At 53.8% G+C, this 26,320-nt stretch overlaps 12 protein-coding genes across 12 annotated transcripts; 6 read left to right on the top strand and 6 right to left on the bottom strand.

The window, feature by feature from the left end:
* Nucleotides 1–2,158: 2,158 nt before the first annotated feature.
* Nucleotides 2,159–3,796, top strand: J4E78_001512 (uncharacterized protein; the record flags this gene model as incomplete). The annotated part of the gene is made up of 1 exon (XM_049362171.1): nt 2,159–3,796. The coding sequence occupies one exon, from the start codon at nt 2,159–2,161 to the stop codon at nt 3,794–3,796; it is 1,638 nt and encodes a 545-aa protein (XP_049227454.1).
* Nucleotides 3,797–4,787: 991 nt separating this feature from the next.
* Nucleotides 4,788–5,726, top strand: J4E78_001511 (uncharacterized protein; the record flags this gene model as incomplete). Its single annotated transcript, XM_049362170.1, has 1 exon — nt 4,788–5,726. One exon carries the CDS (start codon nt 4,788–4,790, stop codon nt 5,724–5,726), a length of 939 nt encoding a protein of 312 aa, XP_049227453.1.
* Nucleotides 5,727–5,929: 203 nt separating this feature from the next.
* On the bottom strand, nt 5,930–6,788 carry J4E78_001510 (uncharacterized protein; the record flags this gene model as incomplete). Its single annotated transcript, XM_049362169.1, has 3 exons — nt 5,930–6,224; nt 6,270–6,362; nt 6,412–6,788. 3 exons carry the CDS (start codon nt 6,786–6,788, stop codon nt 5,930–5,932), a joined length of 765 nt encoding a protein of 254 aa, XP_049227452.1.
* A 675-nt stretch (nt 6,789–7,463) lies between these two features.
* J4E78_001509 (uncharacterized protein) lies at nt 7,464–9,222 on the bottom strand (the record flags this gene model as incomplete). Its single annotated transcript, XM_049362168.1, has 4 exons — nt 7,464–8,458; nt 8,515–8,554; nt 8,606–8,992; nt 9,046–9,222. The coding sequence occupies 4 exons, from the start codon at nt 9,220–9,222 to the stop codon at nt 7,464–7,466; spliced, it is 1,599 nt and encodes a 532-aa protein (XP_049227451.1).
* Nucleotides 9,223–11,998: 2,776 nt separating this feature from the next.
* Nucleotides 11,999–12,421, top strand: J4E78_001508 (uncharacterized protein; the record flags this gene model as incomplete). Its single annotated transcript, XM_049362167.1, has 1 exon — nt 11,999–12,421. One exon carries the CDS (start codon nt 11,999–12,001, stop codon nt 12,419–12,421), a length of 423 nt encoding a protein of 140 aa, XP_049227450.1.
* A 342-nt stretch (nt 12,422–12,763) lies between these two features.
* On the bottom strand, nt 12,764–16,211 carry POL3 (DNA-directed DNA polymerase delta; the record flags this gene model as incomplete). The annotated part of the gene is made up of 3 exons (XM_049362166.1): nt 12,764–13,523; nt 13,572–15,766; nt 15,819–16,211. The coding sequence occupies 3 exons, from the start codon at nt 16,209–16,211 to the stop codon at nt 12,764–12,766; spliced, it is 3,348 nt and encodes a 1,115-aa protein (XP_049227449.1).
* A 619-nt stretch (nt 16,212–16,830) lies between these two features.
* Nucleotides 16,831–17,565, top strand: J4E78_001506 (uncharacterized protein; the record flags this gene model as incomplete). Its single annotated transcript, XM_049362165.1, has 1 exon — nt 16,831–17,565. The coding sequence occupies one exon, from the start codon at nt 16,831–16,833 to the stop codon at nt 17,563–17,565; it is 735 nt and encodes a 244-aa protein (XP_049227448.1).
* A 343-nt stretch (nt 17,566–17,908) lies between these two features.
* J4E78_001505 (uncharacterized protein) lies at nt 17,909–19,045 on the top strand (the record flags this gene model as incomplete). The annotated part of the gene is made up of 2 exons (XM_049362164.1): nt 17,909–18,836; nt 18,885–19,045. The coding sequence occupies 2 exons, from the start codon at nt 17,909–17,911 to the stop codon at nt 19,043–19,045; spliced, it is 1,089 nt and encodes a 362-aa protein (XP_049227447.1).
* A 305-nt stretch (nt 19,046–19,350) lies between these two features.
* J4E78_001504 (uncharacterized protein) lies at nt 19,351–20,971 on the bottom strand (the record flags this gene model as incomplete). Its single annotated transcript, XM_049362163.1, has 2 exons — nt 19,351–20,870; nt 20,923–20,971. The coding sequence occupies 2 exons, from the start codon at nt 20,969–20,971 to the stop codon at nt 19,351–19,353; spliced, it is 1,569 nt and encodes a 522-aa protein (XP_049227446.1).
* A 537-nt stretch (nt 20,972–21,508) lies between these two features.
* Nucleotides 21,509–23,275, bottom strand: J4E78_001503 (uncharacterized protein; the record flags this gene model as incomplete). Its single annotated transcript, XM_049362162.1, has 1 exon — nt 21,509–23,275. The coding sequence occupies one exon, from the start codon at nt 23,273–23,275 to the stop codon at nt 21,509–21,511; it is 1,767 nt and encodes a 588-aa protein (XP_049227445.1).
* Nucleotides 23,276–23,521: 246 nt separating this feature from the next.
* J4E78_001502 (uncharacterized protein) lies at nt 23,522–25,052 on the top strand (the record flags this gene model as incomplete). The annotated part of the gene is made up of 2 exons (XM_049362161.1): nt 23,522–24,119; nt 24,169–25,052. The coding sequence occupies 2 exons, from the start codon at nt 23,522–23,524 to the stop codon at nt 25,050–25,052; spliced, it is 1,482 nt and encodes a 493-aa protein (XP_049227444.1).
* Nucleotides 25,053–25,207: 155 nt separating this feature from the next.
* Nucleotides 25,208–25,567, bottom strand: J4E78_001501 (uncharacterized protein; the record flags this gene model as incomplete). The annotated part of the gene is made up of 2 exons (XM_049362160.1): nt 25,208–25,423; nt 25,487–25,567. The coding sequence occupies 2 exons, from the start codon at nt 25,565–25,567 to the stop codon at nt 25,208–25,210; spliced, it is 297 nt and encodes a 98-aa protein (XP_049227443.1).
* Between the last annotated feature and the right edge of the window lie 753 nt (nt 25,568–26,320).

Here is a 26,320-nt window from a genome sequence, read left to right as displayed (position 1 = left end):
GCAGTCTTACTGCCCGCTAAAGACGGCGGCTCTGACCGAACGGCTGCCAATACGATACCGGTAGCCGGGTTCACTCCGAATGGCCTCGGTGCTAGATTCGATAGTCTCGCGAAGGGCAAGCGAGTCTAACGATGTACAGCAGGCGGTAGCGGCGCGACTGGTGAGCTTGCTTGGACGATGATACATACCTGTGAGTTGTCTTCAGACTTCTCCATACGAAGGGGCGTCGTCCCCACACGCGAATGGAGATCAGCGTTCAAGCATCGCCCTGACAGCGCGCCTTCCGCATCCCACAGCTTCGGGGGCCCAAACGCTAGGTGACGATAACGAGAGCATGTTTCACGCTTTCAAGTCTGGCTTGGCAGGCGTTGCTGCAGGGAGAGTCTAGCGAGATGAGGGAGCGACGCACGGGCTGCGGTGGTTGAGACGGAGCGACAGTTTCAGAGCGAGACAGCAGGGTAGACCCGGGACGAAACGGCAGGCGACAGCGAAGAAGGGGCTGCACGCGCAGTGGCACGAGTCGATTGAAAGACCGCCGAAGCCGACGCGTGTAAAAAAGGTGGAAAAAAGGGACTCGATTGCGAGGCCGCCCCAAGGCACCGAGCATCTCGCTGGATCTGCAGTGGGAGCGTGACAGCAGCCAGGTCCGGGGTCGGCACACGCCAACAAGCATGCTCCTCCCGCACGACATGCATTGCAGATTGCGCGTGGGTGATGCGGACATTTGGAAGCTGACTGCTGACAGACAGGTGAGTGATTTGAGATGGAGTGTGCCGGGCTTGGATCCATTCATGCGCATGCCACGCTGTCCATCGTTGCGGAGAAGAGACGGCCGCACACCAATGCCTTTGCAGAGGAGTCGCTGGAGCTGGTGAACAGGTGGTGGTGGGTATATTTAGAGCGAGTGTGCGTGGCTGAAGGGCTGCGGTGGCCGCGATGGGACTGGCCAGTAGCAGCGCGCAGGCGCATAGCCGCCGTTGGTAACTACTGGGACGCTACGAACGACTGGCCGAGATGGCGTAGATAGACGCTATCGATGCAGTGGATCACGTCTTGCGGTGTGCTCGTGGGCTTGGGGCTCGAGCAATGAGAGACGCTGTTTCGGTGGTTCTGTTTGCCAGTCGCTCTTGCCCTTGCTGGGTGCGCCGCGAGGAAGGTACGGTCGTGGCGTCGGGCAGGAGCGCTCAGGGCCCTCGCCCGGTGCGGCAGGAGCGAGCATCCCGCAAATGACGCCCAGCGCCTGAAACCCGCGAGCGCAGCGAACGCTTTGTGTACAGTAGCAGCACTCAACTTCGCGCAATGCACCGTCACGGCATCAAAGCGAGGTGCTCCAGCTCGCACACGAGGGCCTTCGCACGCAGGAACGGCCCAAGCGCAGTCATTACGCATCAGGCCCAGCGTTTCAAGCGTGCGTCCAGCGCGGCCAGGGGGCCTGCCAGCGCTAGGCTCGATGCAGGGTCGCTGTCGCTGCCACAGGTCCCCCGTCACTTATAGCGCTCGCATTCGTCCATGGCTCGCTGCTCCTCCGCTGCTCGTCACTTTTCTCTCCTGGCCCCTCCATCTCTCGCCCTTTCCTCTCTACCTCTCTCCCTTCGCTCTCTTCGACTACACAGTGCCGCTTCTGCATCTTCTACCTGCTCCCCCAGTTGGACCAGCTTACCCCCCGCCTAATCTGAGATTGTGCGAGCGCGCCAGTCCCGTCGCTCCCCCGAGAGAAGAAGAGCTCGCCAGCCGACGCATCCACCACCAGCTTGTCTGCCCGTGATCCCGTCGCTGCCTGTTCGTCTATTCCCCTTCATAAATATCTTCGCTGCTGCCAGACCGCGCCTGCTGCCGTCACCACTCGATCCTTCTGACAGCACATCAAACGACACGGCGCCCGAAGAACTTGTTAATAGCTCCAACTACATTGCCCATCGGCCGGTTTTCGATATCAACTCTACCTTACAATCCCGATCTGTACGATCCTTAATCCCATAATCGCCAGCCAATTCGCACCCTGCCTCACAGCAAACGTCTCGTCGGTGCACGCTCGGTTTCCGTCTTGCCAACACTCCCTCTTCCGGCCTTCTTCGATTCTGTATCTTTCCCCGTGTGCGCCTAGCATACTCCTTGTTGCACCTTACTCTTTGTTCGCAACTCTTCTTAGACCACCACAATGAGCATGGACGCTGGCGGTCTTGCTCAGATGACCTACAACAACTTCCAATCCCAGGGTGGCTTTGGCGGTCCCACCTCGAGCTTTGCCTCTCGCGGCAAGGGCGCTCAGCTTAAGCGTCTCAGCGTCGCCTCGCCGCCCAAGGTTGCCTCCATCGCCGAGGACTCGGTTGCGACTCCTCGCACCAGCCGCTCCCACCTCCTGGCCGGCCTCCGCACTGCGCCCAAGACTCCCACGTCTGCGCAGCCCCCTGCTTCGGCTCCCTACTCGCAGCGCCAGCACAACATTGGTACCAACAACACCAATAACTCCAGGCAGTTCAACCGAACCAACCAGGGTGGTCCCCAGACTGCCATCGGCTCTGGCTTCAGTGGTGTCAACCAGTACCAGCAGCAACAGCAGCAGCCCGACTTCTACAACCAGGTCCTGGCCCCTCCCCAATTCGAGTTCGATGACGGCGAGATGGACCCCAACGTTGCGGCTCAGCTTCTGGCTACTGAACTCTACCTCGCCCAGAGGCAGCAGCAGCTCCAGCAGCAACTCCTTGCTCTGACGACCCAGCAGTTCGGCAACATGAACATGAGCGGTGGGCAGCAGTACCCCAACACGCCATACACTCCTCAGATGAACGCCTATGGCCAGCAGTTTGGAAACACCGCTGCCATCCAGGAGACCAACCAGCCTGGTGTCTACCTTGTCTTCAACCAGATGACTGGCCAGTACCAGTACGTCGTTGACCCGAGCTACCAGCAGGACAACGGCGACATGCAGGCTCAGAATGGTATGTCGGGTCTGTCGCACTCGCCGCCGCCGCCAACTCCCCGCTTCGCTACTTCGCCGCCCAAGGTTGATACTCCAGTGCTCCACGTCTCTCCTCCCAACGAGAGCAACCCCAGCCCTTGGGGTTCGCGCAGCACTTCGCCGCCGAAGAAGTCCAACACCCCACCCCAGGATGTAGTCCCGCTCCCGCCGCCATCTGCCAACGCTTTCCGTCGCGGCCACAAGAAGAATTTGTCTTCTCTTGCTGTTGACGGTAAGGCTGAGGAGGGACCTCGATCTGCCTTTACCCGCCCGGTCGGCTTCCCTGCCACCCCGATGACTGGCACATTCGGCCCTGGCCAAGCACGCGCCGGAGAGCACCCAGTTCGTCAGCCTCGCAACCCTCCTTCCATCGAGGAGCTCAAGGAGCGTCCCACCACCAAGCATGAGGGTAGCAAGAACTTTGCCACTCGTCAACGCCGCCAGGCCGTGGGCAACCTTGTGCGAGCTGGCATCGGTCGCCGCGCTCACCGTACCGGCAGCGGAAGCGCCTCGCCGGACAGCGACCACTTCCCTTCGTCCGACAACGACTCCGACAGTGTTCGCAGCGGTGGAAGTGGCAGCCTCTCGGGCAGGCCCAGCATCGGCAGCCTCCGCGCTGTTGCCAACGGTGCCATTGGCTCAGAGCGCAAGGCCTCCAAGGAGCGCTCCCGCGACAACTCCATCAACCGCTCCTACACCGCCAACAGTGTCAGCAGCGATGACGGTGCTTCCGTTGGAGGTGGCCTGGTCGACATCCGTCCTGAGGAGATTGGCCAACGCCGCATGCCCAAGCTTGTTCTTACCAGCGCTGAGAAGCGCAAGAGCACCGTGTTCTAAGCTATCAACCACGGATTGGAAAGAAAAACCGGGAGTCTCTTCCCCTGTGCATATTACTGTGGCGCTCTCCGGACGCCTCTTGTTACGGCCCATTACGAACCTTTCCTTGTTTGTTAGTTCATTTGTTTGCTGCACTTGACCAAGGTCACTTTTGCCATCTTTCGAATATCACGATTACCATTCGTCTCTTGCCCATTGGGAAGATCTCCTTTTCCACCCCTTCTTCTTGTTTCCCCAGAGTCTTATGCGAACTGCTTTTAATGAGCATGGCGGGAACGCTCTACGGTTTTTGGCCCGGCGATTTGGGCGGGCGACTTGGGATATGCTTTATGGACGTGAGCTCAATGGCCTGTGGCTGGAGCTCACTGCCTTCTTGGGGCTTCAGTTCTGTGTTACCATTGTTTGTTGGAAGATATTGTGCTTTTGACCAAATCCATTCGCTACCGCCGCAACAAGGCGATGCACAAGGAAGAGTGGATCATGTAGGATGAGATACCTAAATGCAATCACACTCGCTTTCAAAACGCACGCTATGCAATTGTGAGATGACGCCTGGGATTTGACTCAAGGGCTACTTTCCCCAGAAAGTCAGGCACTGGCTAGCAGCAACCCTTGTATGTCCGTGACACAGCTCGCAATCTCACGAAATGAATGCAAATCCGGAGAAGTAATCTCCACCTGTTCTCGACGGCGACTCGGTCAAGGTAAAAGCTAATTTCGGTACTGTAGTGTGGCCATGGCCGTTGCACGGTGATCGACAAGATGCTCGCGTGGTGTTGAAGCTAAAGAATCGATAAGCGTGACAGGGCTGAAGGCTGGTGTCGCATCGCGGGGCAACTGCGAAGCTTCAAATGTCAACACCAAAACATCTACACTCGACACCACACATCCCGAAATTACTTACGCGCTGCATATTCAATACGTCACCTCTGATCCATACACAACCAACAACTCGCAGCAAGCCACGCCCATAAATACAAACCGCATCGCAATGGCCGAGCCGCCTGTCGTCCCTCCAATCGAACCCCCACCACCGCCCGAAACGTCGCGTCCCCTCCACACGCTCCCCGCGCCTTTCTCCCAGGATGCGCTCGAAATCATAACACAAGGCGCCGAGGCCCTTGTATACAAGACCACTTTTCTCACTCCCCACACGCCCGTCGTCGTCAAATACCGGCCACCAAAGCCATACAGACATCCCACTTTAGACAAGCGCCTTACAAAGCAGAGGTTACTAGCCGAGGCACGAAGTCTTATAAGAGTCAAGAGGGATGGCGTTAATGTACCGGGGGTGATTGGCGCGGACTGGGATGCGGGCTGGTTGGTGCTGGAGTATGTGGATGGCAGGACTGTCAGGAAAGTGTTGGATGGGTGGGCACATCAAGTCACACAAAGGGAAAAAGAGAAGAAAGACGCGCAGGAAGGACAAGAAGAAATACTAGATCTGATGCGAAGAGTCGGACGGGAAGTAGGCAAGCTGCACGAACTGGGAGTATGTCACGGAGATCTCACAACAAGCAACATCATGTTACGTACACCCAAGTCGCAAGACACGCCAGCACAACAACCACAACGACGAATACCACGCGGAAAACAGACAACGAGCACACTCCGCGAAGCAGCCATGAACGGCGAAGAACCTCCAGACCTCCCCCCTGCGGACCCGCCGCAACAGTCCAACACTAAGTCGCTAGCTGGCGACATCTTCCTCATCGACTTCGGTCTCACGACTGCTAGCATACAAGACGAGGACAAGGCTGTTGATCTGTACGTACTTGAAAGAGCGTTCTCGGCAACACATCCCGCTGCGGAGCCGCTATTTCAGGAAGTGCTCAAGGCGTATGGGGAGTGTGGGAAGGGGGCTAGGGGTGTCCTAAAGAGGTTAGAAGGGGTTAGATTGAGGGGAAGGAAGAGGAGTATGCTGGGTTGATGGAATTATTATGATGGCTACTTTGTATTATGAGGCTTCGGAAGTTATGATATGGTGAGGTGTGCTGCCCTTCGGGTACTTTTGTATCCTCAAACTTAGTTCTCTACGATGATGTTTGTGGTTACATTGGTTCAGGGATGGTGTCTTCTATCTCCGCCGTTGAGCTGACGACCTCCATGCTCCCTCATGCCTCCTCAGATATCCTAGGGGCCGGCCACCATGTCCTTCTTGCTCACATGACCTGCGTGTACAATGTTCTTGTACTTCCGCTGATCATCTTCATGTGCCCTTGTACAAGTTGGGACGAAACATGTACCCGCCTTGTAGTTGGCACACCTCGCCCGCTGGCACTTGGCACGGTTCTTCAGACAGCTCTGGCATGGGTCCCCGGAGTCACACCGCCTGTCGTTTTCGAAGCAGCGGATGCATACAGCAAGGCGCTGCTTTGCGATCTTCCGGCTCCAGGGAGTTGGGATGGAGTCAGCTATGTTCTCGACTCTGCAAAAGTTAGCGACATCATGTAATGCCCCTAGATGAACATACGGTTTCTTCGGCAAGTATACTAACACTGACAGAGCAGTCTCGTAGACTTCGTCCCTGGACGTATCCGCCTCGACGCAGGGGGCAGGCTTGTCTCTGTTGACATGTTAGTAAAATGAAAAGATGACGTAGTGAGTATGCTTACCTGTGACGGCGGCGACGAGTCCTCGCCTTCTTACGAGGCTTCTCCTCCTCCTTCTTCTCCTCCTGCGGCTTCGACATACCACAGACCAAGTTCTCAAAGAACTTGGGCCGATACCCCTCCTCCGTCTTGGATGCGCTCTCGTCCGCATCTAGACCCTCCTCAAACGGCGACGGCAAGTCGCGCTTGCGCTTACCGCCCTTCTCGTTCAGCGCCTTTAGACGAGCGAATGCTCGCTCGCTCTCCAGCAGACACTGGATGAGATTGTTGTTGTGAGCTTCCAGCCTGTCGATCTCGTCGCGCGCGAGCTTGAGCTGCGCCACCAGCTTCTCGTTTTCGAGGGCGGGGTCAGTGGGAGGCAGGCGGGAAAGCGACGTCATGGTGTCTTGGGGAGCTGCAGTTGTTAGCGACAGCTTTGGAGGTGGCTAGTTGATGTACTGACTGATCGGACGGCGGCGGTGGGCACGATTGTGAGGATGCGATTGGGAAGACGCAGGTAACGGGCGAACGAAAAGCTTTGTGACTTGAGTATGTGTGGGATATTGTCGCGAAAAGAAAAACGGTCTAGCAAATTTTCGCGTTGTTGCGCGTTTGCGGGCACTTACTGAGCGGCTACACACCGCTTCTGAAGACTATCTGATGTTTTAATGGCGCCGAAGCTGCTGCAATCTATAAGTAAGAGCCATTTGAAGATGTGCAGTACTCATGAGATAGCCTCCAGCACGATACAGGCCGATAATAACTTGGTCGGAAGGGTGTCACGTGAAGCCACTTTCACTTCGTTGTATCGACGTCCTTGCCAATCCCGCAACCACCATTCAGCCGTCGCTCATGGCGTCAGTCAAATATCTTTTCGACTGGTTACCTCCAGCCAACGCGAGATAATCGCGAACGTGTCTTTATCGGCAGTGATACCACCGACACAAAAGATAAGAAGTGAGCACGAACGCAGATATTGATCACAGCAGCGCGATTGGAGAGAAGAATAGATCATATGAACACCATGAATTCTTTGAATGCGGCTACTATATGCCAGAAGTGCAAAACTGAACCCTTTACAAATCATTCCGTGGTGGGCCGTTGAGCTTGAAGTAGCCCGGTTGGAGAATCTCAAACACACCGGTAGGATCATATTTCTTGGAAATGGCCTGCAATCTGGCCTTATTCGCGGGACCGTATCCAGCAACGGGATCCTGCCACGGGCTGGCGTAGTTCATGTACAGATACTCGTTTGATTTGCCCTTAGCCTTGGCTGCCGCCACACAGCGGTCCTTGATGCGTGCGTGGAACTTGTTCATTTTGTCGTCGTCCGCGCTGTTGGCCCAACTCATGGAGACAAGAGCTAGCATGAGAGGGCCGTCCTTAGGGTCGAGCCCAAGCGCATTGCCTCCATTGGTGGCACTTTTCTCAATGATAGGGTCGGTCAGCACCTGGAGCGAAACAGCTCCAAGAAGACCGGGTACATCGAGGATACTGTCAAGCTCCTCGTAAAAGGTATCTTTAGCCAGAGTGGCCATTTCCAGGTCAAGCTTAGTCGTCCAGGTCCAGAAAGCCTGTCGAGAAGCTGCACCTGGGGCCGCTAGGTTCGCGGTAAGGTTTGCGAGACTATTGATTCCAGCTTTGTCCGAGATCGCCCCCTTGATGCTGTTGTACTCGGCAAGGACTGGTGCGTCAGTGATAGGGTCTGAGTATTCCAGCTCAACCTGAGCGATCTCCCCGACTTCAGCTCCATAGCCAAATGACAAGATCTGATGTGCTTTTCCGTCGTTCTTTCCGTTCATGCCGAGATTGTAGTACGCCTTGATGAGAGTCTCGGATTGGTTTCCGTAATATGCTCGCATACCACCCCACATGGTCGGCGCTCTGGGAATAGCATTGACGTTGAACTTGGTGACGATACCGAAGTTATTGCCACCCCCTCGAAGAGCCCAGTAGAGGTCTGGAAACGAATCTTTGCTGACGTTGATGACAAGTCCAGAAGCGGTGACCAGTTCATACGAGATGACGTTGTCGCATGCCAAGCCGTATTCGCTTGAGAAGTATGAGATGCCTGAAGATTGGTTCAGCGCATGTTGACTGGTAGTGTTGTGACATTTTGGTTCTTACCTCCGCCTAGAGTTAGCCCACCCACACCGACGCTAGCAACCTGAGCATTCATCAGTGACACGCCTCTCTATCTTCACAGAGTTCTACTTACTCGACCACCAATGATGGCAACTTCATCTTTCTCAAGCTTTGTGTACACGTCGTACCATGTTTGGCCAGGCTCGAACGTAGCGCTCTTCTTGTCAGAAGATGCTGTTGTCTTGTTCATCTTCTCGAAACTGATTGTAATACCACCCTCGATGTTCGAGCCGCCGGGTACTGCTGAGTGGCCTCCACTCTTAGCGGCGAAAGGACATTGCGTAAGACGTGAGAGAAGGATAGAAGTTGAGACATCCAAGGCTTTCTCAGGTTTGAAGACACATTGTGGAGAGATGTCTCTTTGTTGGCCGGCCCAGTAATCGCCGATGAACGCATCGTATGCGGCTTCAGACTGTGTCTCGACTTGGTCGTCACCAAAGATCAACTTCAACGAGTTACACTGACGACATGTTAGTCTTTACGAATTTTGCATGGTCGTTCATCAGTACCTACGGCGATAGAGCAGCCATCCAGTAAGGATCTCTCTGCTAAAGGTGCAAGCTCGGGTAAAGCAGAGACTTTGACACCATTTTTGAGTAATGCCTCAGTTACATTGAAGTCTGCGGGTTCGAAAGTAGCTTGGGAGACAACACCTGCCACCAAGGCAGCAGATGAGACGGCGTACTTCATCCTTTCGATCGGAAAAGCAGGGTCGATCTACAAACAGGGGGTACGAAAAGAATTGCCCGAATGTGGCACGAAGATTCTGGGCGCAGGAAGAACGCTGCCCAGTTGCAGGAAGGAATCTGTAATGATGGTGGTTGCGACCCAGTACTAGGGAACGGCATCCTTTTATCACCCCAACCTTACGTGCGAATCCTCGGCGATGTGCCGGGCGCGGGGGATGCTGTGGCCCGAAATCGACGGGCTTGTTGGCGGTTCTATCCTTGTATATGCCTTCAGTCTTAGAAAGGGTAAGCTGGCATGCAGTGCACATGTGTACATTGAAGACCTCGGGATGAGTCAGCTGAACCCCTGTCTGTTTCTAGTCCACTGAAGATCTCAACATGTAGGTTTAGATGAACTAGACACCATCTTTTGAATATTTCCATGGGTATACATGTTTGGCGACGACAGTCGTGGGAAGACGCGTATGCTTGTGCTGATGGAAGAGGTGGCTAAATGATATGTGGGCTGCTAGCTCGTGAAGTTGGGCGGGTGTCTCCGCCAATGCCACCGCCGCCTAGATAAGCCCTAGCCCGTGCGGCACAACCCCTTGTTTTACCTAGCGGCACTAACGTTCCTGCATCCGCCAGAACATCCGAAGTGGCGTTCAAGCTTCGCCGCTCTCATAGCACGATGCGAGACGCATCGCAGCATGGCTCACATCACTCCATTACATATTGTTGGGTTGCCAGAAAGCCTCCCGTTCAGAACCGTCATCTAGCTTGACTTGGAACGCTCTACATATACGAACAAGACTAAATTTTCGCTCGCGACGGCCGGGGCCGAAGCTCTTGGACGGCTGCTATGTCCACACCTAGATATCGCCACCGTAGGATTCAAGTCTAGATTGACCATCTGGCTAACCGAGCCTCAAAGATTTGGCCCCAACGTGAGAGGAATCGACCTAATTCGCGTCCCACGCCGGGCCGTGTCCGACCCCTGCCACGCCTCATGCAGCGAGGGCACCACGGATGTACTGTGCCGCACTGTATGGGACCTGCTTTTCCAGATCTATGCTGTAGTTGGCCGCTCTTGAAAATAAGATTATTGATCACCTTGTGGATTGATATGTACTGTTTAGGCAGGAAGAGAAAAGGTTGATGTCTACTGTGGTAACTACACTCTTCTGCCATCATTGCGCATTCCCTTCTATACACCCGAGGTCCGTCAGCGGCCGATACAGTCCGATGTCAGACACCGAGCCATGTCTGCCCAGTACAAAGAGATCATATCAGAGTCCGAGTTCTTTCGGGCTTCTTACGCTATCGTGGTATTAGCTTCAGCCATCATGCTCGTACGTATGGGCGTGCAGGTGTGGAGGCGCAAAGCTATGGAGTTGCAAGACTATCTCATATACCTGGCTTTTGCATTGTTCCTCGCCTTGTCGATATGCTATCTGGTTAACATTTCTACGATTTTCGACATTTCAAAGGTTCTGGTAGGATCACTTGAACCTTGGCCAACATTCCGGTCTGACTTCGTCCTCAATGTTCGGATCGTGTTCGTTACCACTGTACTGTTTTGGTTGACGCTATGGTCGGTCAAGCTGTCTCTGTTAGCATTGTACAAGAAACTACTAGAGGGCCTTCCGCGTGTATGGACAAGACTTTGGTGGGCAGTATTCACATTTTGTATTGTTGTAAGTCTGTATCATCGCATGCTCTTTAACCACACTGAAACTCCGATGTAGTCTGTTCTCGGCTGTATCGCTTCTTATCTTACTTCTTGTCCCGACTTTACCGCCTTGGTAGAAAGAGGAGACTGCCCGAATACCCCCCGAAACATTCGTGCCCAGCTTGTTAGCTTGTACATGTCCTACGCTGTCGATATCCTATCAGACCTCATGAGTATGTGATAGATCCTTCCTACTAAAGAATGTTGGTATTGATGCTGCTAGTCATGTTTCTACCCATCCGACTTGTCTGGAACCTTCAGATGGTACGCGCGCAGAAGATCGCTATCATCGCACTTTTCGCATCTGGCTTCGTTTGCATCACCTTCGCCACTCTACGCGTTATACAGGTCGGCAGAAAGTCCGGAGAAAGCACAGCACCCAGTCCGACCTGGCTAGCGTTCTGGACGCTCATTGAGTCATCTGTAGCCGTCTGTATTGGTTGTTGCCCTGCGTTTGCTGTGTTCTTTCGCCGTGCCCACACGCCTAGCATATCCTATGATACGAACGGATACGTTCGGCACAGCCCGAGTGGATCTGGAGCAGATCAGAACAACGCAGACACGATCAAGATGGATGATGTTACCACTGGTAGTAGCAGGAATAGGACTTCTAGGCGGGATACGCACTGGAACGTTACACGGAGCAGCGAAGAAGATTTCGCTGCGGACAACAAGACAAGCCTAGATTGGTTACCACCAAGGAGGAAATTCGATACCCCCTCAGAGAAGGACACTCTACCACCGAGAAATCCCAGGGCAACGACCAATATGAGCCCAACATGAAGCCTCCTCGTCGTTCTATCCTGGTACGAGGGCATTGAGAGATCTCCATGAGATCATTGTAAGCCTGCAGTACACACATCACGGCTACCTAAACCACTCTGGCCAGGCAATGAAGATCATTCTGCATATCCCACCATTTCACTCCGATTCTCGATTTCGCGCACACCCTCTCCGCTCGGCCTTGATCACAGCCGTGACATCGCCTACTTTCGCCACCTCAGATATTCCTGCAGCTTCAAAGCTGATCCCAGATCCAAAGATCACCACCACCACCGCCACCACGATGTCCGACTCCCAACATAGCACACCAGCGCCCACAGCTTCTCACCCAACCACGCTCTCACCACCCTTCCATCCAGAAGCCAAACCCACCTCCACCCCCCTCACCACTCTCCGCGCCCACCAACTCATGCTCATAGACCTCTACACCACCCAAAATAACGCCTACGCCGTAGCCTACACCGCGTTCGAGACTCAGTACGCAGCAGCAACTAGGACTACTTCTATAGAGATGCAGGAGGCCATTGCGAGACTGCTCGGAAAGCAGAAAGAGATTTTGCTCTTCCAGGCTTTCCTCTGGAGTTTCCAGATGTTTGTTGCTGGCCTGGAGAGCAGCGAGACGCATGATCTGGACGAGGGGCAAGCGCGTGGACAGGAGGGGTTGGGTAGTGGAGGTGTGAGGGGTTTCGAGGGCATGTGGCGCTGATGCGTTCGTAATTCCAAGTTCAAGGCATTGAGGTTATGTTGTGGTGATGTGCAAGGGAACATCAGATGGAGGATGAACTGTGGCTGACAAGAGTCAGCACTGAGAGGGAAAGAAGCGTCGAGCAAGGTCGAATGCGCTTCAGCGTCTTCACTGGAACAACCGCAAGACACAAAAAACGCAACAAGTGATTGCAACAATATCCATTGAGAAGTATACATGCTGATATCGCTACGCATCTTAAACATACTTAGTGAGCCCCCATATTTGTACAGACGGATATCCATGCCATCGAAACGCCAAAAACACCACGTACTAACCACCTGCTGGTGTTACAATACTAAATCACCACAGCGCCGCGTCCTTGTCGAAACGCACTAGCTCTTTGCCTGCGTCTTCAACATCCTTCCTCGCCTTCATGCGCATGTAGAAGATGGGGCAATCCTTGGATGCGCAGATGACCTCGCAGTGAACACTGCCCTGGCATCGCTGGCATTGGGTCCAAAGGCGTGAGAAGCGGACCTCGAGCTCACTGACTTTGCCTAGCGTCTTCGTGTAGAGCTCGGCGATACGAGGTCGGCAGTTCTCACAAACGGCGCCGTCCTTCTCATGCGCAGCGGTAAGTGGCTTCTTGCAACCCATACATGTTGATGTCTTCTTGGCGAACTTCATCAAACCACCCATGGTGGGTGCCGCGACAGTGATGGAACGTGTGTGATCACCAGTGAGCAACGATGCTGCCTTCTTCTCGCCTAGGATAGGCTCGAAGATTCTGCCCAGTGGCTTCGCCAGTTGGTTGTCCAAGTAGTAACGCGTGTCGATTGGTAAGTTGTTTTCGAGAACAAAGAGGGGGTCCTCAGACTTCTCGAAGTTCTTCGCACCGGTGGCGGCTCGGATCATGACGTAGGCGACACGGTCTCCCAAAGCAGGCGCTGAACCGGCATCGCGCTTCTTCATGCGTTCGGCAAGCTCGACGTGTGCTTGTTTGTTGGCGTAACCACCTGTTCCGTCCTTGTTCTCTTGCTTGGTAAGGGCTTTGGTGATGACAAGGTTAGACATGTCCACCTTGTTCTGCAACAGATCCGCAATGGTCTCCTTGACGAATCTATCCAATGTTAGTAGACGAAAGTGCGAAGATGGCGAAATGACTTACTCTTGGGCACCTTCTGGGTCCTGGTCGATCAAGAGCATGCGCAACGAAGTTTCGATGACAGTCTGGACCAGGCGGCAATTATCACGGCGGACCGTCTCAATACCCTTCGTGTCCATCTTGTCCCACTTGTGCGGATTCGTCCAGTAGAGACCGGCGTAACGCTTCTTGTTGATGAGCAGGTAGGGGAAGTAGACCTTCTCGAACTCCAGCTTGATTGGCTTAACGAACTTCGAAGAGACGTAGTCCGCAGCTTCCTCACCCAGCTTCATCGCCTCCGCTAGTTCGGACGTACCAAACTTCACCATGACGGAATCCGTGTCACCGTAGATGACCTCTGCGTCGTGTGTGTATCCGTTCGCGATGTTGTACTTTGCCTCGACTTCCGCCTTGGTCCTTTCAATCATCTGACGACCGAAACTTGTGGTACTACTGGCGATGGCAAGACACGGTAGCTTTCCGTTGGTAGCACCTGTCAGACCGTAAACCGAGTTGGCGCTGACCTTCAAGGCTAATTGACGACCGTTGAGCACAGCCTTCTTGAAAGGATCGGTCTCGATCGCCAACTCCTTCTTCGCCCTCTTACGCGCACCAAGCAATTCCTCCAGAATCTCAGTCAAGAGCCCCTTCCGGGTTTTCGCTGTGCAGAACATGTCACCGTTTGGTGTGACAATGTAGTCTTCGTCTTTCTTCATCTTGAGTTTCTCTACCGTCTGCTTGTCGAGCCAGGTCGTATAGCACAGGTTGTGGGCCTGCATGATACTGGGGTATAGCGATGCGAAATCGAGGGTCGCGACAGGTTCCTTGTAGTAGCCGCGCTTGGGTTCAATGACGGTCGCACCTTCGTACTGGTCACTGCTGTCGCCTTGGTTCGGAAGGTCGGGAACAATGAGTTGATGGTCGAGGGCTTTACGGAAGAGCTGGCTAATGAAGCGAACTTGTTGTCCACGGGCCAGAAGGTAATTGAAAGGCACACCTGTAACCCTAGCCATTTCCGTGTAGTTGACCAGACACATGAGCTTGTCGAGCAATCGCTGCGGTAGATAGGCATCCTTCAAACAATATACAGCTAATCGTCGCCGTGAATTGGAGTCGCCGTTGAACAGCTCTGTGATCATGCTGTGGTGTACATCTTCCTTCTGCTCTTTCAAGAAGTGAGCGCACACCGAGTTGAGCGTGTAACTGCGCAGTTGGTGGTCTCGCTGAATGAGCTGTAGCAAGTCCAGTTGGAGGCGACCGTTGGTGTTGGTAGTCTTTGTGTCTCGGTTTCCTAATTGTTTACTGGAGAAATTCGAGCTCTCTACCTTGGACTGTACTGTCTTTAGACGGGACCAATACGGGAACTTCTGTAGCTTGAGATGTTTTGCGCGGTCGAGCAGATACGGAAAGTCGAAGTTGTTGATGTTGTAGCCGATGATGACGTCTGGGTCGACCTCTTCTACGAAGTCTCGCCACTTCATCAGCATCTCGCCCTCATCTTGGAATGACAAGACCTGTGTCGCAACGATCGGGCTGACTGTATCCAGACAGAAGACGTTTCTGACGAAGGGTTTTGGTTCTCCATATCTTGTAACTACGTTTGCGATTTGGATGACGGGGTCGACGTTCGCCTCTGGGAAGACACCTTTGCGGCCAGCGCACTCGATATCGAAGGAGAGGATGCGAAGGGGGGCGAGTTTGGCCCATTCGCCTTCAGATTGGTGGGCGATCAGATCGCTGTAGTGTAGCTGCGCCTCAATCTGGCAGTTGGAGTGTCGGTCGCGGGGGCTGATCATTCTGTATTTGCCTGCTGGAACTTCGACCCAGCACATACCGGCGACCTTGGTGTCAATCATAAAGCGCAGTACGTAGGCGATGTTGTCGAATGTGAGGATGCCGTCCTCTCTGGCCGGCCAGAGTCGCTTATAGTTGGCATTGCCCTTTTGCACCATCATTCGCACGCGATTGATCATTTTGGGATCAGTCACTGTGATCTTCAGGTATGGGCTCTTCTGGTTTCCCTGGAAGCGCAGGATGTTCTCTCTCATGCACATCTGTACCGATGCAATGACGGCTGAGTGTTGGTTGAAGTTCTTCTGGCATTCGCTCTCGAGGAAGACCTTGAACGGTTCGCAGTCTTCTTTGTGGAAGTTGAGGGGCGCGGCGACGTAGAAGTAATGTTGGAAGCCAGTGACATGGATGAGGACGGAGTGGCCAGTCTATGATATACGGTCAGTCAAAGTCGATATATGCCATGTGCACGCTTCTCACCTCTGTGACACCAAAGAGCTTGACGGTTGTTTTTCCGCCATTTAACACGCCCTCTTCAGCCTCGATCTGTTGGAAGACAAGGTTTTGCGTCATCTCATTGAAGTCCTCGGGCAAGGCAGGCCGCCGCCATTGCTGGTCCTTCTCTGTGTTGTCCTTCTTCAGCGTCTCCATGTCCTGCGTCATCTTCTCCAGCGTCTCCTCGAACTGGCTCGGGCCCACCTGGCTCGAGTTGAAGGAGCCATTGACCGTCTTGGTTGGCGGTCTACTCTTGTCATTGCCATTCTGGAGCTTCAGCTTCTTGGACGAGTGGGGCGATGGCTGCACATTGGTGCGTGTGCTGGATGTTTCGGCGAGGGCGCGCTTCGCCGGCGCTCTTGTGACAGCTCCTGGCATCTTGAGGATGTGACGGGACAAATACAGCACCCAAGCGCGTGATAAGGGAGGGTTGGTGGGTGTGTGTTTGTTGTTGGTGGAGTAGATGGAAGGCGCCCAGGGAGAACGCGAAAGCGTGTCGCAGGCGCGAGCGCGTCATCCCTGCTAATTGATTTGCGCCACGCTAGCCGTCGCCTGCCATCCACGCTCCCATCCCAACCCTCTCCGCGCCCTTCTGCATCTTAACGCGTACGCGTCAATTTCTAAGGTTCTTGACTGAGCTCATCTCAATAGTTGCATTCAAACTTCCTCACTAGCTCTTCTCTATGATATTGCCTGCAGCCTCGTCGCCATATCGTTCACGCCCCCAGTCACATAATGCCTCATAGTGGACTTGCGTTATAACGCTGTTTTCTTTGAACTCTGACACTCGTCTTCTTCATCAGGATGCGATACTACATTGGGATGCCATGCCAAGAACTAGGCATCAGCAGAGTTGTCCGCGAGACTTGTAGGCGATGGCGTTTTATGGGTCTTTAGTCATTCGATTCTACTAACCTCATACATAAATTCCCCGTCTCCCCCGACATACTCCCTGTAAAGTATATCTGCACTCATACCGCTTCTGTTTACTTTCAATATGGCCACGAATAACGACGTCATTGTCTCTCCTTGCGAGACAGAACGAGACTTTAGGCAAGCGCAGCATTGTCTTTCCGAAGCCTTCGGCCACCAAGCCAAAGATGCCCTGTGGCAACTGATGACGCCCGGCTGGGACACGGAAGAAGGGCAGGCGAAGCAAGCTCAGATCCTGATGAAGAGATGGCAATCCACCACCACCAACAAAGACGGACAACCCAATGCCCTCTATCTCAAGGCCACGGTGCCTGATCCAGATAGGCAGGGCGAAAGACGAGTTGCTGGAATTGCCATCTGGAAGCAGCTGTCATTCGTGGAAGGCAATGGCGACCCGTTCTACGGCGACATGGAGGAAGCCCTCACTGATTACGACGACCAGAAACGGCGGTTTGCAACACAAATGTTCAACTCACTATGGAAACGACGTATCGCGTACATGCGGGAGGTCGAGAAATCAGGCCGCAATCCACCCGCTATCTTTACATTGGACTGTTGTGCTGTTGATCCAGCATACCAGCGTCGCGGCATTGCTGCTAAGCTGGTTGAGGTCGGCCTTGAAGAGGCAAAGAAGAGGGGCAACTTGGAGTGCACAACAGAGGGAAGCACTATGGGAAGACCCGTGTATAGGAGACTGGGATTCAAGGATGAGGGTACAGGAGATATCCCGTGGGAGGTGGACGCAGAGTTCGAGACCTGGGACAAGCCGCCGAACGTCTTCTTGAGGACATGGGCTTGATCGGCCGCAGTCCCACTGACCATTTAAACTCGTGCCGAATACAGTACGTAACAAAACATTTCGACATATCAAAGTGACACATATTCATCGCGGCCATCTCCGTCGACGGCTCCATCGCTTCTTGCCGCTTGGGGAAGGTGGGATGTTGGACGCCCGGTAGTGGGGCAATTCGAGCTACCCCACCAGGGTCAAAACATCCACGATACGTCTTGTCTATCAGACGGAATAGCTTGACAATTCTTTGGCTTCTCTTTCACTCCCAATAACGCGTTTGAAGCCTCAACGCACCATCACAATACCTTCACTCATACGTTGACGCGTAAAACGCGTCCCATCCGCCAGCATGACGATCGTCGACGTCCACACCCATGTCTACCCTCCCAAATACATGGAGCTACTACGCTCACGAACCACCGTACCATACGTTCGAACATTCCCCGATGCACCAGACTCAGCACGTCTCATCATCCTTCCCGGAGAAGATGACCCTTCAACACCGTCAACCTCCCGCGGCCGCCCAATTGGCTCCGAATACTACGAGATTAAAGAAAAGATAGCCTTCATGGACCTGCACAAGATCGACAAATCCGTCATCTCGTTAGCAAACCCTTGGCTAGACTTCCTTCCCGCAGAGGAAGCAGGCGAAGCCGCGAAGAAGATCAACGACGATGTCAATGACCAGTGCTCGCAGTATCCCGGCCGATTGTACTTCTTCGGCACCCTCCCACTTTCCGCGTCACCCGAAGTCATAACCGCTGAGATCGAAAGACTAAGCACACTCAAGTACGCACGCGGTGTCATCATGGGAACTTCAGGCCTTGGACAAGGGCTCGACGACGAGAACCTCGATCCCGTCTACGCAGCCCTGGAAAAGCACCAACAACTCATCTTCCTCCACCCACACTACGGCCTACCTACGTCCGTGTATGGGCCGCGAGCGAGCGAATACGGACACGTCCTACCACTAGCACTCGGCTTCCCCTTGGAGACAACCATTGCGGTGACGAGAATGCTGTTGAGCGGCGTCTGGGATCGGTTCACAAAGCTCAGCGTACTACTGGCACATTCTGGAGGTACACTACCGTTCCTGGCAGGTCGCATTGAGTCTTGCATCTTGCACGATGGACATTTGAAGAAGCATGGCAAGACACAGAACAGGAGGGATGTATGGGATATCCTGAAGACAAACATCTACCTGGATGCTGTCATTTACTCGGAAGTGGGATTGAAGGCAGCCCTTGATGCATCAGGATCCGATCGGTTATTGTTTGGTAAGCATCACTACACGTATATGTGAGACTAGGAGCTAACAGTAGCAGGTACTGATCATCCATTCTTCCCACCGCTCGAAGAAGACGCGAAGGAGTGGCACAGTGTAAACGCGAACTATGGGGCTATCTCGAAAGCCTTTTCGACGGATGACAAGAAAGCGAGGGATGTTCTTGGTGGAAATGCAGTGCGGATATTACGGTTGGAGTGATGACACCACTTCGAATCATGCAATTTTATCTTGAGCCCCTGGGGCTTCATACCCCCTTTTCCTCCTACGTTGAATCAACGCTGCCATGTTCGTGAACTCTCGGATAGGCCTGGCACCCACAAGATACTTCTAGGCCGCAGAGTAGGTAGCGAAGCGCTCATGTAGACCCCCTGGTGGCATGCACATGGTAGATACGGTGCTGCGTTGTGTATATGTTCTTTCAATCTCTATAAAACCCATGGCTTTGTATCGCATGTGGAAGGAATGAAGGAGGAATGATAGCATAAGACTAACACAAGCTACACTCAAGCTACCTTATCATTGCCCTTGCCATCCGCAGCCTCCACCAACTCATCAAAAATCCGCTTCATCCACTTCTCCTCACTCTTGATCGTCGCACTGACCACCCTAATAACATACAGCCCACCCACAACCGTGCTTGTCAGGAAGAAATCGCCCTTGCTGTTGATCTTCTCGTAAACCTCCTTCGTCTTCTGATTGACCATCTCCTTGTACTGCGCCTCAGCATCCGTGTGGAAGTCATTCTGCAGTGCCTCGTGCGACGGGTCCGCCTGATTCGCCGCCTTCGCCGCCCCCGAAGCCATGTTCGGCTTAACCTGGAATGTGACGAGTCCAAACGCCGGTTCCGTAGTTACGCTGAACAGTTCCGGCTTCGACAGCAGCAGCTCATGGAAGTACTCGCCCAACTTGATATGCTTCCTGATGAACCGCCTCAGCCCATTAACCCCATAACTCCTCAACACAAACCAAACCTTCAGACTCCTAAACCTCCGACCTAGAGGAATCTGCCAATCCCTGTAGTCCGTAACAAGACCTTGTTCAGAATGAGGGTTGCGCAGGTAACTAGGCGTAATACTATACGTATCCATCAAATCCCTCCTCTTCTTCACAAAGAAAGCCGAGCAATCAAAGTTGACCAACAGCCACTTGTGCAGATTGAAGTTGAACGAGTCAAACGCCGCAATCGGCTTGCACAGATGTTGGTACTCGGGACACACGAGCGCAGAACCCGCATACGCGGCATCGACATGAATCCACAGGTCAGGAAACTCTTTCGCAAGCGCCGCGATACCTTCCAAGTCGTCGGTAGCGCACGTCCCCGTGCTGCCAATCGTGACGGTGAAGTAGAACGGTTCCAGCCCCTTCGCGCGGCACTCTTCGATGGTTTTGCGCAACGCAGATGCCGTGACGCTGTAGTTTGATTCCTTGGATGCGGGGACACTGCGGTATCTGGTTCCCGCGATAACAGCCGCTTTCTGCGTACTCGAATGCGCGTGTTCGGAACCCAGCGCTACGAGCTTACCCCGGATATCGGCTGCTTTGTCCATTCTCTCTTCGCCTTCTGGCATGTCGCCTAGTTTACGGCGGATGAGGCGTTCGCGGGCGGCAACAAGGGCTGTTAGTACGACTTCACTGGCGGTGCCTTGGATGATGCCTCCGCCCTCGCCGTCACTTAGAAAGTCGTTCGGTAGTGCGATGAGCTTGGCGATCCAGTCCATAACCACGGTTTCCAGCTCTGTAATCGCGGGCGAGCAGATCCAGTTGAAGGCTGCGGCGTTGAAGGCTCCGCTGTACATGTCGCCTATCATGGCTTCGAAGGACGAGTTGCATGGGAAGAAGGCCATGAATTTGGGGCTTTGCCAGTGAGTTAGGCCTGGCATGATGACGCGGTCGATGTCTGCTTGGATCGTCTCCCATGCTTCGCCTTCTTCGGGTGTCGAGGCGGGGAGAAGCGGGCGCAGGTAGCCTGGTTTGACGGAGGGGAGCACGGGGCGTTCCTCGAGGGTGTCGTAGTAGGTTGCGACTTGAGGGTAGGTCAATTTACGCTTCTATACGGTGAGATTGGGAGCACGTACTCTCGTCAATGGCTCCTTTGGCCGCTTCGCGGAATTGTGAAGAATCCATGGCGGGGTAGGGGGATAAGAAGTAATGTGTGCAAGAAGACAAGAGGAGGGCAAGTTACCTCTCCATACAATGTTTTATAAGTGTGGACAAGTGTCTTAGGATACGTGGGTATATATTCAATGTTGGCGTAAACGTACGTTGCGTTAGTTTTAAACGCATGTCCGATGTCGCTAATTCCGCGCTAATTGCCTTCTTTGGCAGAGTACGTTTGTGGGCGGAATTGATGCGAATGCTTGTAACACCGCGTAGGGCGTAGGGCGCGAATTTTTTTAACAAAGTGTAGCTATACGTGACACGATTAGGCGGCCATTCGGTGCAGCATGAAGCCGAAGTGCCGTAGACGAAGGCTGTCATCTGTCGAATGGACCAAAGGCGAAAACGTGGCGATCGCATCGGAGCAGACAGGAGAGGTTGACAATTCGGAAATGGCGCCAGATAAAACGTCGAGAGATGCATATCAATCATTGATAACGGGTATACCTATACGCCTCGCTATGATTATAATCCACAGAATAGCAGAACGACTTTTCTGCTTGATCAGTATCGCTTGGCCACCTCAACACCAATATTCTCATCCGCGTTTGCAAAGCCACGCGCCCTAGGCGTAGATTTGCCTGCCACGTCCTGAGGAGCCTCGCCCTTGTACTCCCATCCTCCATCCTGGGAGAAAAAGTCGACCTCGTCGATGATGTCCCAGACGACGTCCTCGGCAATCTGCTCCTTGTATCGCTCGCCAATAGCCCGCAGTTTACGGCCATCTGGAATCTGCTGCTCGGTTGTATCACCGCCGACCATCTGAGTATCCTTTTCGCGCTGCTGTACCATCTCTTCGGGCGGACACCAGAAGTCGGGACCGAAGTTGACCTGGGCAACACCACCATTGAACAATGAAATAGCTGGCAGATATCCTACCATGCCGTCGTCGAAGCCTGTTCGTGCACCAGCCTTGATAGCTTCGACTGATGGTATACTCGCTGGAGGAAGGAAGGCAAGCAGATTCTCGAAAGCGATGCCAACCTCCTCACCGTTCTTGTAGACTTTGATATGCGAGTGTGGTAGCGATCGTACACTCACGTCTTCGTGATTCGGCGAGGGATGTATCTTGGGTACGGGACCGCGGTCGTGATAAGCCTCCACCATCTTGGTGACTTGGTAGTCGAGCTGCTCGAAGTAGAAGTTGCCTTTGTAGGGCACGGGTATGCGATCGCGGATGATGTCGATGGGACGGTCGAATGGGTCTTGGTTGCTGACGGTATCGAAGCCATCTCCTAGATCCACAGCCGGGTTGTAGATGCCTTCGACGACCTTGCGATGCATTGAGAGCGATGGCAGCTGAATCTCGAGCCCAATCACATCGCCTTCCTGAACATGCTGATCTATAACATACTCGACAGGCATTGGCTTGCCATGCGGGGGCCTGGCCTTCATGTGTTTGCTCTTTGCGTTCTTGGGGAGCGGCTTGAAGATCTTGGAGGCGCGCGATCGATGTTGCGCCTCGAAGCGCGCGTCGGTGATGCCGTAGCTGTAGCCGTCGAAGCCCACGGGTCCGTCCAACGGCGCTTCTCTCCTTGCCCAACCCATTCTCACGTGGGGACCAGGTTTCGTCTCTCCCGTCTTAGGGTCGATAGGATCCTTTGGGCCGTCTTTGGGTATGCCTCTGAGCACCTTGACCTCATAGTATATCCTGCCTTCTCTCGCGACTACGTTTCCGCGTCCCATGCGCCAGCCCTTCTCCTGCGATACGATTGTCGCGCTGTTATCGAAGTGAAACCATCTGTCGCAGTCTTCGTGGCTCATCCGCGGTCCGTACGGCCTAGAGTCGCTCTGTCTGTAGTATTGCTTGTGACGGAAGAGCGGGTCGGCAACGCAGTGGGTGTACTTGTAGCCCTTCTTGTTCCAGGCGATATCGTGTGGCTTCTTCAGCTCGGTAACGCCATCAGGCGCGTACATGGGGTTCGGCTCATGTGACACCAGCGTGCTGTCTTTGGGCGCTTCGTAGTCCGATGGTCTGGGCTCGGGGATGGAATATCGCATGGGTGAGTCGGCTGAGGGACGCTCTTTCTTGCTAGACTTTGCGCTCGGAGTGGCCTGGCGCGTCGATGCTGAAGCTTCGCGTTTCTTGATCGTCTCGCGCTTCTCTCTCTGCTCGCGCGCGGGAGCTTTCGGTCTGGCACGCGCTGCCGCATCGGGATTGGGGTTGAGCGGAGACGAGACGGCGGGTGCATTGTCTCCTTCGAGTGGCCGCCGCATTGGAGGCACGAGTGTGGGTGTATTGGAACGCGAAGGGGGGTGTGAGTCGGCCATGTTGAGGGTTGATGTAGCTGGAGTGGAAAGCGCGGCAGCTGTAGCTATGTTGATGGAAGGCGCGACCCTGGACATGCAAGTTGCGGCGCTAGGCAGACCCCACCAAAATTTATCCCGTTCTCGAACTTTTACTACTCACTGCCGCCAACTCTGAAAAACGTCTGTAATACACCCACGACCCTACTAAAACTTCAGAAAAAGACATCACACCTCTTCTGATCCTCCGCTCGCGACCACATACCCATCATGCCGAAAGCACCCAAATCGCCTGGTGTGCGCGACCAGCGACACAACCCTCTAGCCGAAGAATATGCGCCCTCCGACCCGTGGAAGAACAAGGCGCCGAAGCGACAAAAGCGAAACAAGAGCGACAAGGAAGAGGACGAGCAGAAATATGTAGACTCAAAGAGCTCGCGCAAAATTCTGGAAATCGGAAGAGAGCTGGAAGAGGAGGATGCGAGGGAGAACAAGGTCCGGAGACCGCAAGAAGCCAACCCAGCCTTCGATTTCGAGACCCGTATGGGCGAGGATGACATGCCAGGAGAGGATCTGGTTCAAGGCGACGACGACGATGAAGCATGGGGCGAGGACGATGAGGAGGTGGAAGAGGTCGAGATCGATGCGAACGATCTGGCGGCGTGGAACAAGTTCATACCAACAGACGACAACCCCATCGTATGGCCTGGCGAGGAAGCGCAACAGTCAGGTCCCGGCACAGATCTGGCAGCCCTCATCCTCGAGAAGATCGCTGCGCATGAAGCCGGAGGCGAAGTACAGCAACCAGAGATTCAAGGCGGTGGTGCTCCAGAAGACGCAATCGAACTACCAGCAAAGGTCGTCGAAGGTACAACATCCTCACTGCATAATCTCATAACTCTACTAAGCCTGCACAGTATACTCAAAGATTGGATTAATTCTCAGCCGCTACAAGAGCGGAAAGCTCCCCAAGCCCTTCAAGATTCTGCCCACGATCCCCGCCTGGGAAACGCTCGTCGCCATCACACGTCCTGACGACTGGACACCCAACGCGACCTTCGCTGCGACCCGAATCTTCATCTCCAGAGACCCGCGAACGGCGCAGACCTTCCTCAACACCATACTGCTACCTTTGGTACAACAGAACATCCGAGAGACACATAAGCTGAACGTGCATCTGTACAATGCGCTGAAGAAGGCGCTCTACAAGCCTAGCGCCTTCTTCAAGGGTGTCGTTTTCCCGATGCTCACAGACGTCACCTGCACACAGCGCGACGCCACAATCGTGGCATCCGTTGTAGCCAAGGTCTCCGTCCCCGTCCTACACTCCGCAGCCGCACTGCACCGTCTGTGTGAGATCGCCGCCGAGCAAATGTCATCCGACCCCGATGCCGCCGGCCCCTGCAACATCTTCATCAAGACCCTTCTGGAGAAGAAGTACGCCCTCCCCTTCAAGGTCATCGACGCGCTCGTCTTCCATTTCCTGCGCTTCCGCGGCGTGGGTGCCAGCAGTGCCGATGCCATGGACACAGAGTCTGTAGCCGGCGACCTCGGCAACACAGGCAAACTGCCTGTCATCTGGCATCAGTGCTTGCTTGCCTTTGCGCAAAGATACAGGAACGACATCACCGAGGACCAACGAGAAGCGCTGCTCGACTTGCTGCTCACAAGAGGTCACAGGAGCATTAGCGCAGAGGTACGGAGGGAATTGCTTCAAGGAAGAGGACGGGGTGTCATGATCGAGCCACCGGCTGTAGGCATCGACGGCGATGACACGATGATGATGGCTGTTGATGCATGATCTCGGAAATGTCAAGCCCAGACCTTATGATGATGAGCATTTATCGGCGTTACTAGACAGGAACATTTGCATTATGTTTCTTGGGGGTTCAATTGATACTGAATATACCCATATCCACGCGTAGCACCATGCCCCTTTATCTCTTCTTCTTCCCTCTACTCACTCTTCACCTCAGCTTTTCCCTTGTAGAAAGCAACATACCCCTTGATCTTGTTCATGCTTTCCAACGGCTCCGGGTAGTACCACGCTGCATCTTTCACTTCCGTCTTGTTGGCTGTGACGGTGTAGTAGCTTGCGTCTCCCTTATATGGACAGTGCGTCTTAGTTGAAGTGGGGCTGAAGTGGTTGGACTTGATGGTGTCGGGTGGGAACTGGTATGGATCAGATGGATTGAAGGGGTCTATAACAGGCAAGAGAGGGGAAGGGTTGTTTACGTAGATGTTTCCGTCGACGACTTCGTAGGAGTCGGTCTCGGCTACTAGGATACCGTTTACGGTTGCGGTCGCGTGAGGCATGGTTTATGTAGATTTCAGTGTTTGGAGAAAGGAATGGTATTAGGTCCACGGGTAGATTCTGAGTACTGGAAAGTTTAAAGAGATGAGTATCGTTGTAATGGTTTGTAGTGGACTACTAGGTGAGGGGGACGTCTATCGATAAGCAAGTGGGCGGGGTGAATGCATGTCATCATCATTCCAAGGTTGTCTCTTGTAGATTGAGCTTACTGTTCACGATCCAGAACGACATTCTTTCGGTCCCGAGCTACATATTGACAAGATAACATATTTTGTTACATAGCGTAGTGACGGTCTAGTGTCGTTACATGCTTAGAGGGGCACAGTGTTGAGCAAGGCTGGTATAACCGATTAGCGATACCGATTAGAGCATGCAGCTAAGTGCATATTATGTATATGTGTAACGGAGCACTAGAATCTCAAGATAGATTTAGTGAGGTCTTATGCTGGCTGAGTAGCTTCTGCCAAGTCCACAAGCAGCTTAGGTAGTACTCAACATTTCGTAAGGCAGGAACGGATGGTCATGTACAGCATTGAGATGGCAAATATCAAGACACGAATTTGGATATCCCTCGTTTCACATCCTGCCAGATCCTGTATTTGAGTCATCCATAGGGTGCACGGGTGGCGCGTGTCGTTTCGGGCGATGTAGGATGATGACTATTTACCACAACCCTGGGCAGGCGGGTCCGCAAAACCAGGAATCCCGTCGGTCTACGAGTCCAGTATGCAGGTCGCTGAGGCTCAGGGACATGC

The sequence above is a fragment of the Alternaria triticimaculans genome (genome assembly GCF_023758025.1).
Source record: "Alternaria triticimaculans strain BMP 0046 chromosome Unknown scaffold_1, whole genome shotgun sequence".
Taxonomy (NCBI): domain Eukaryota; kingdom Fungi; phylum Ascomycota; class Dothideomycetes; order Pleosporales; family Pleosporaceae; genus Alternaria; species Alternaria triticimaculans.
Note: the sequence above shows the minus strand (reverse complement) of the source record. Positions and strands in the feature narration are given on the sequence as shown.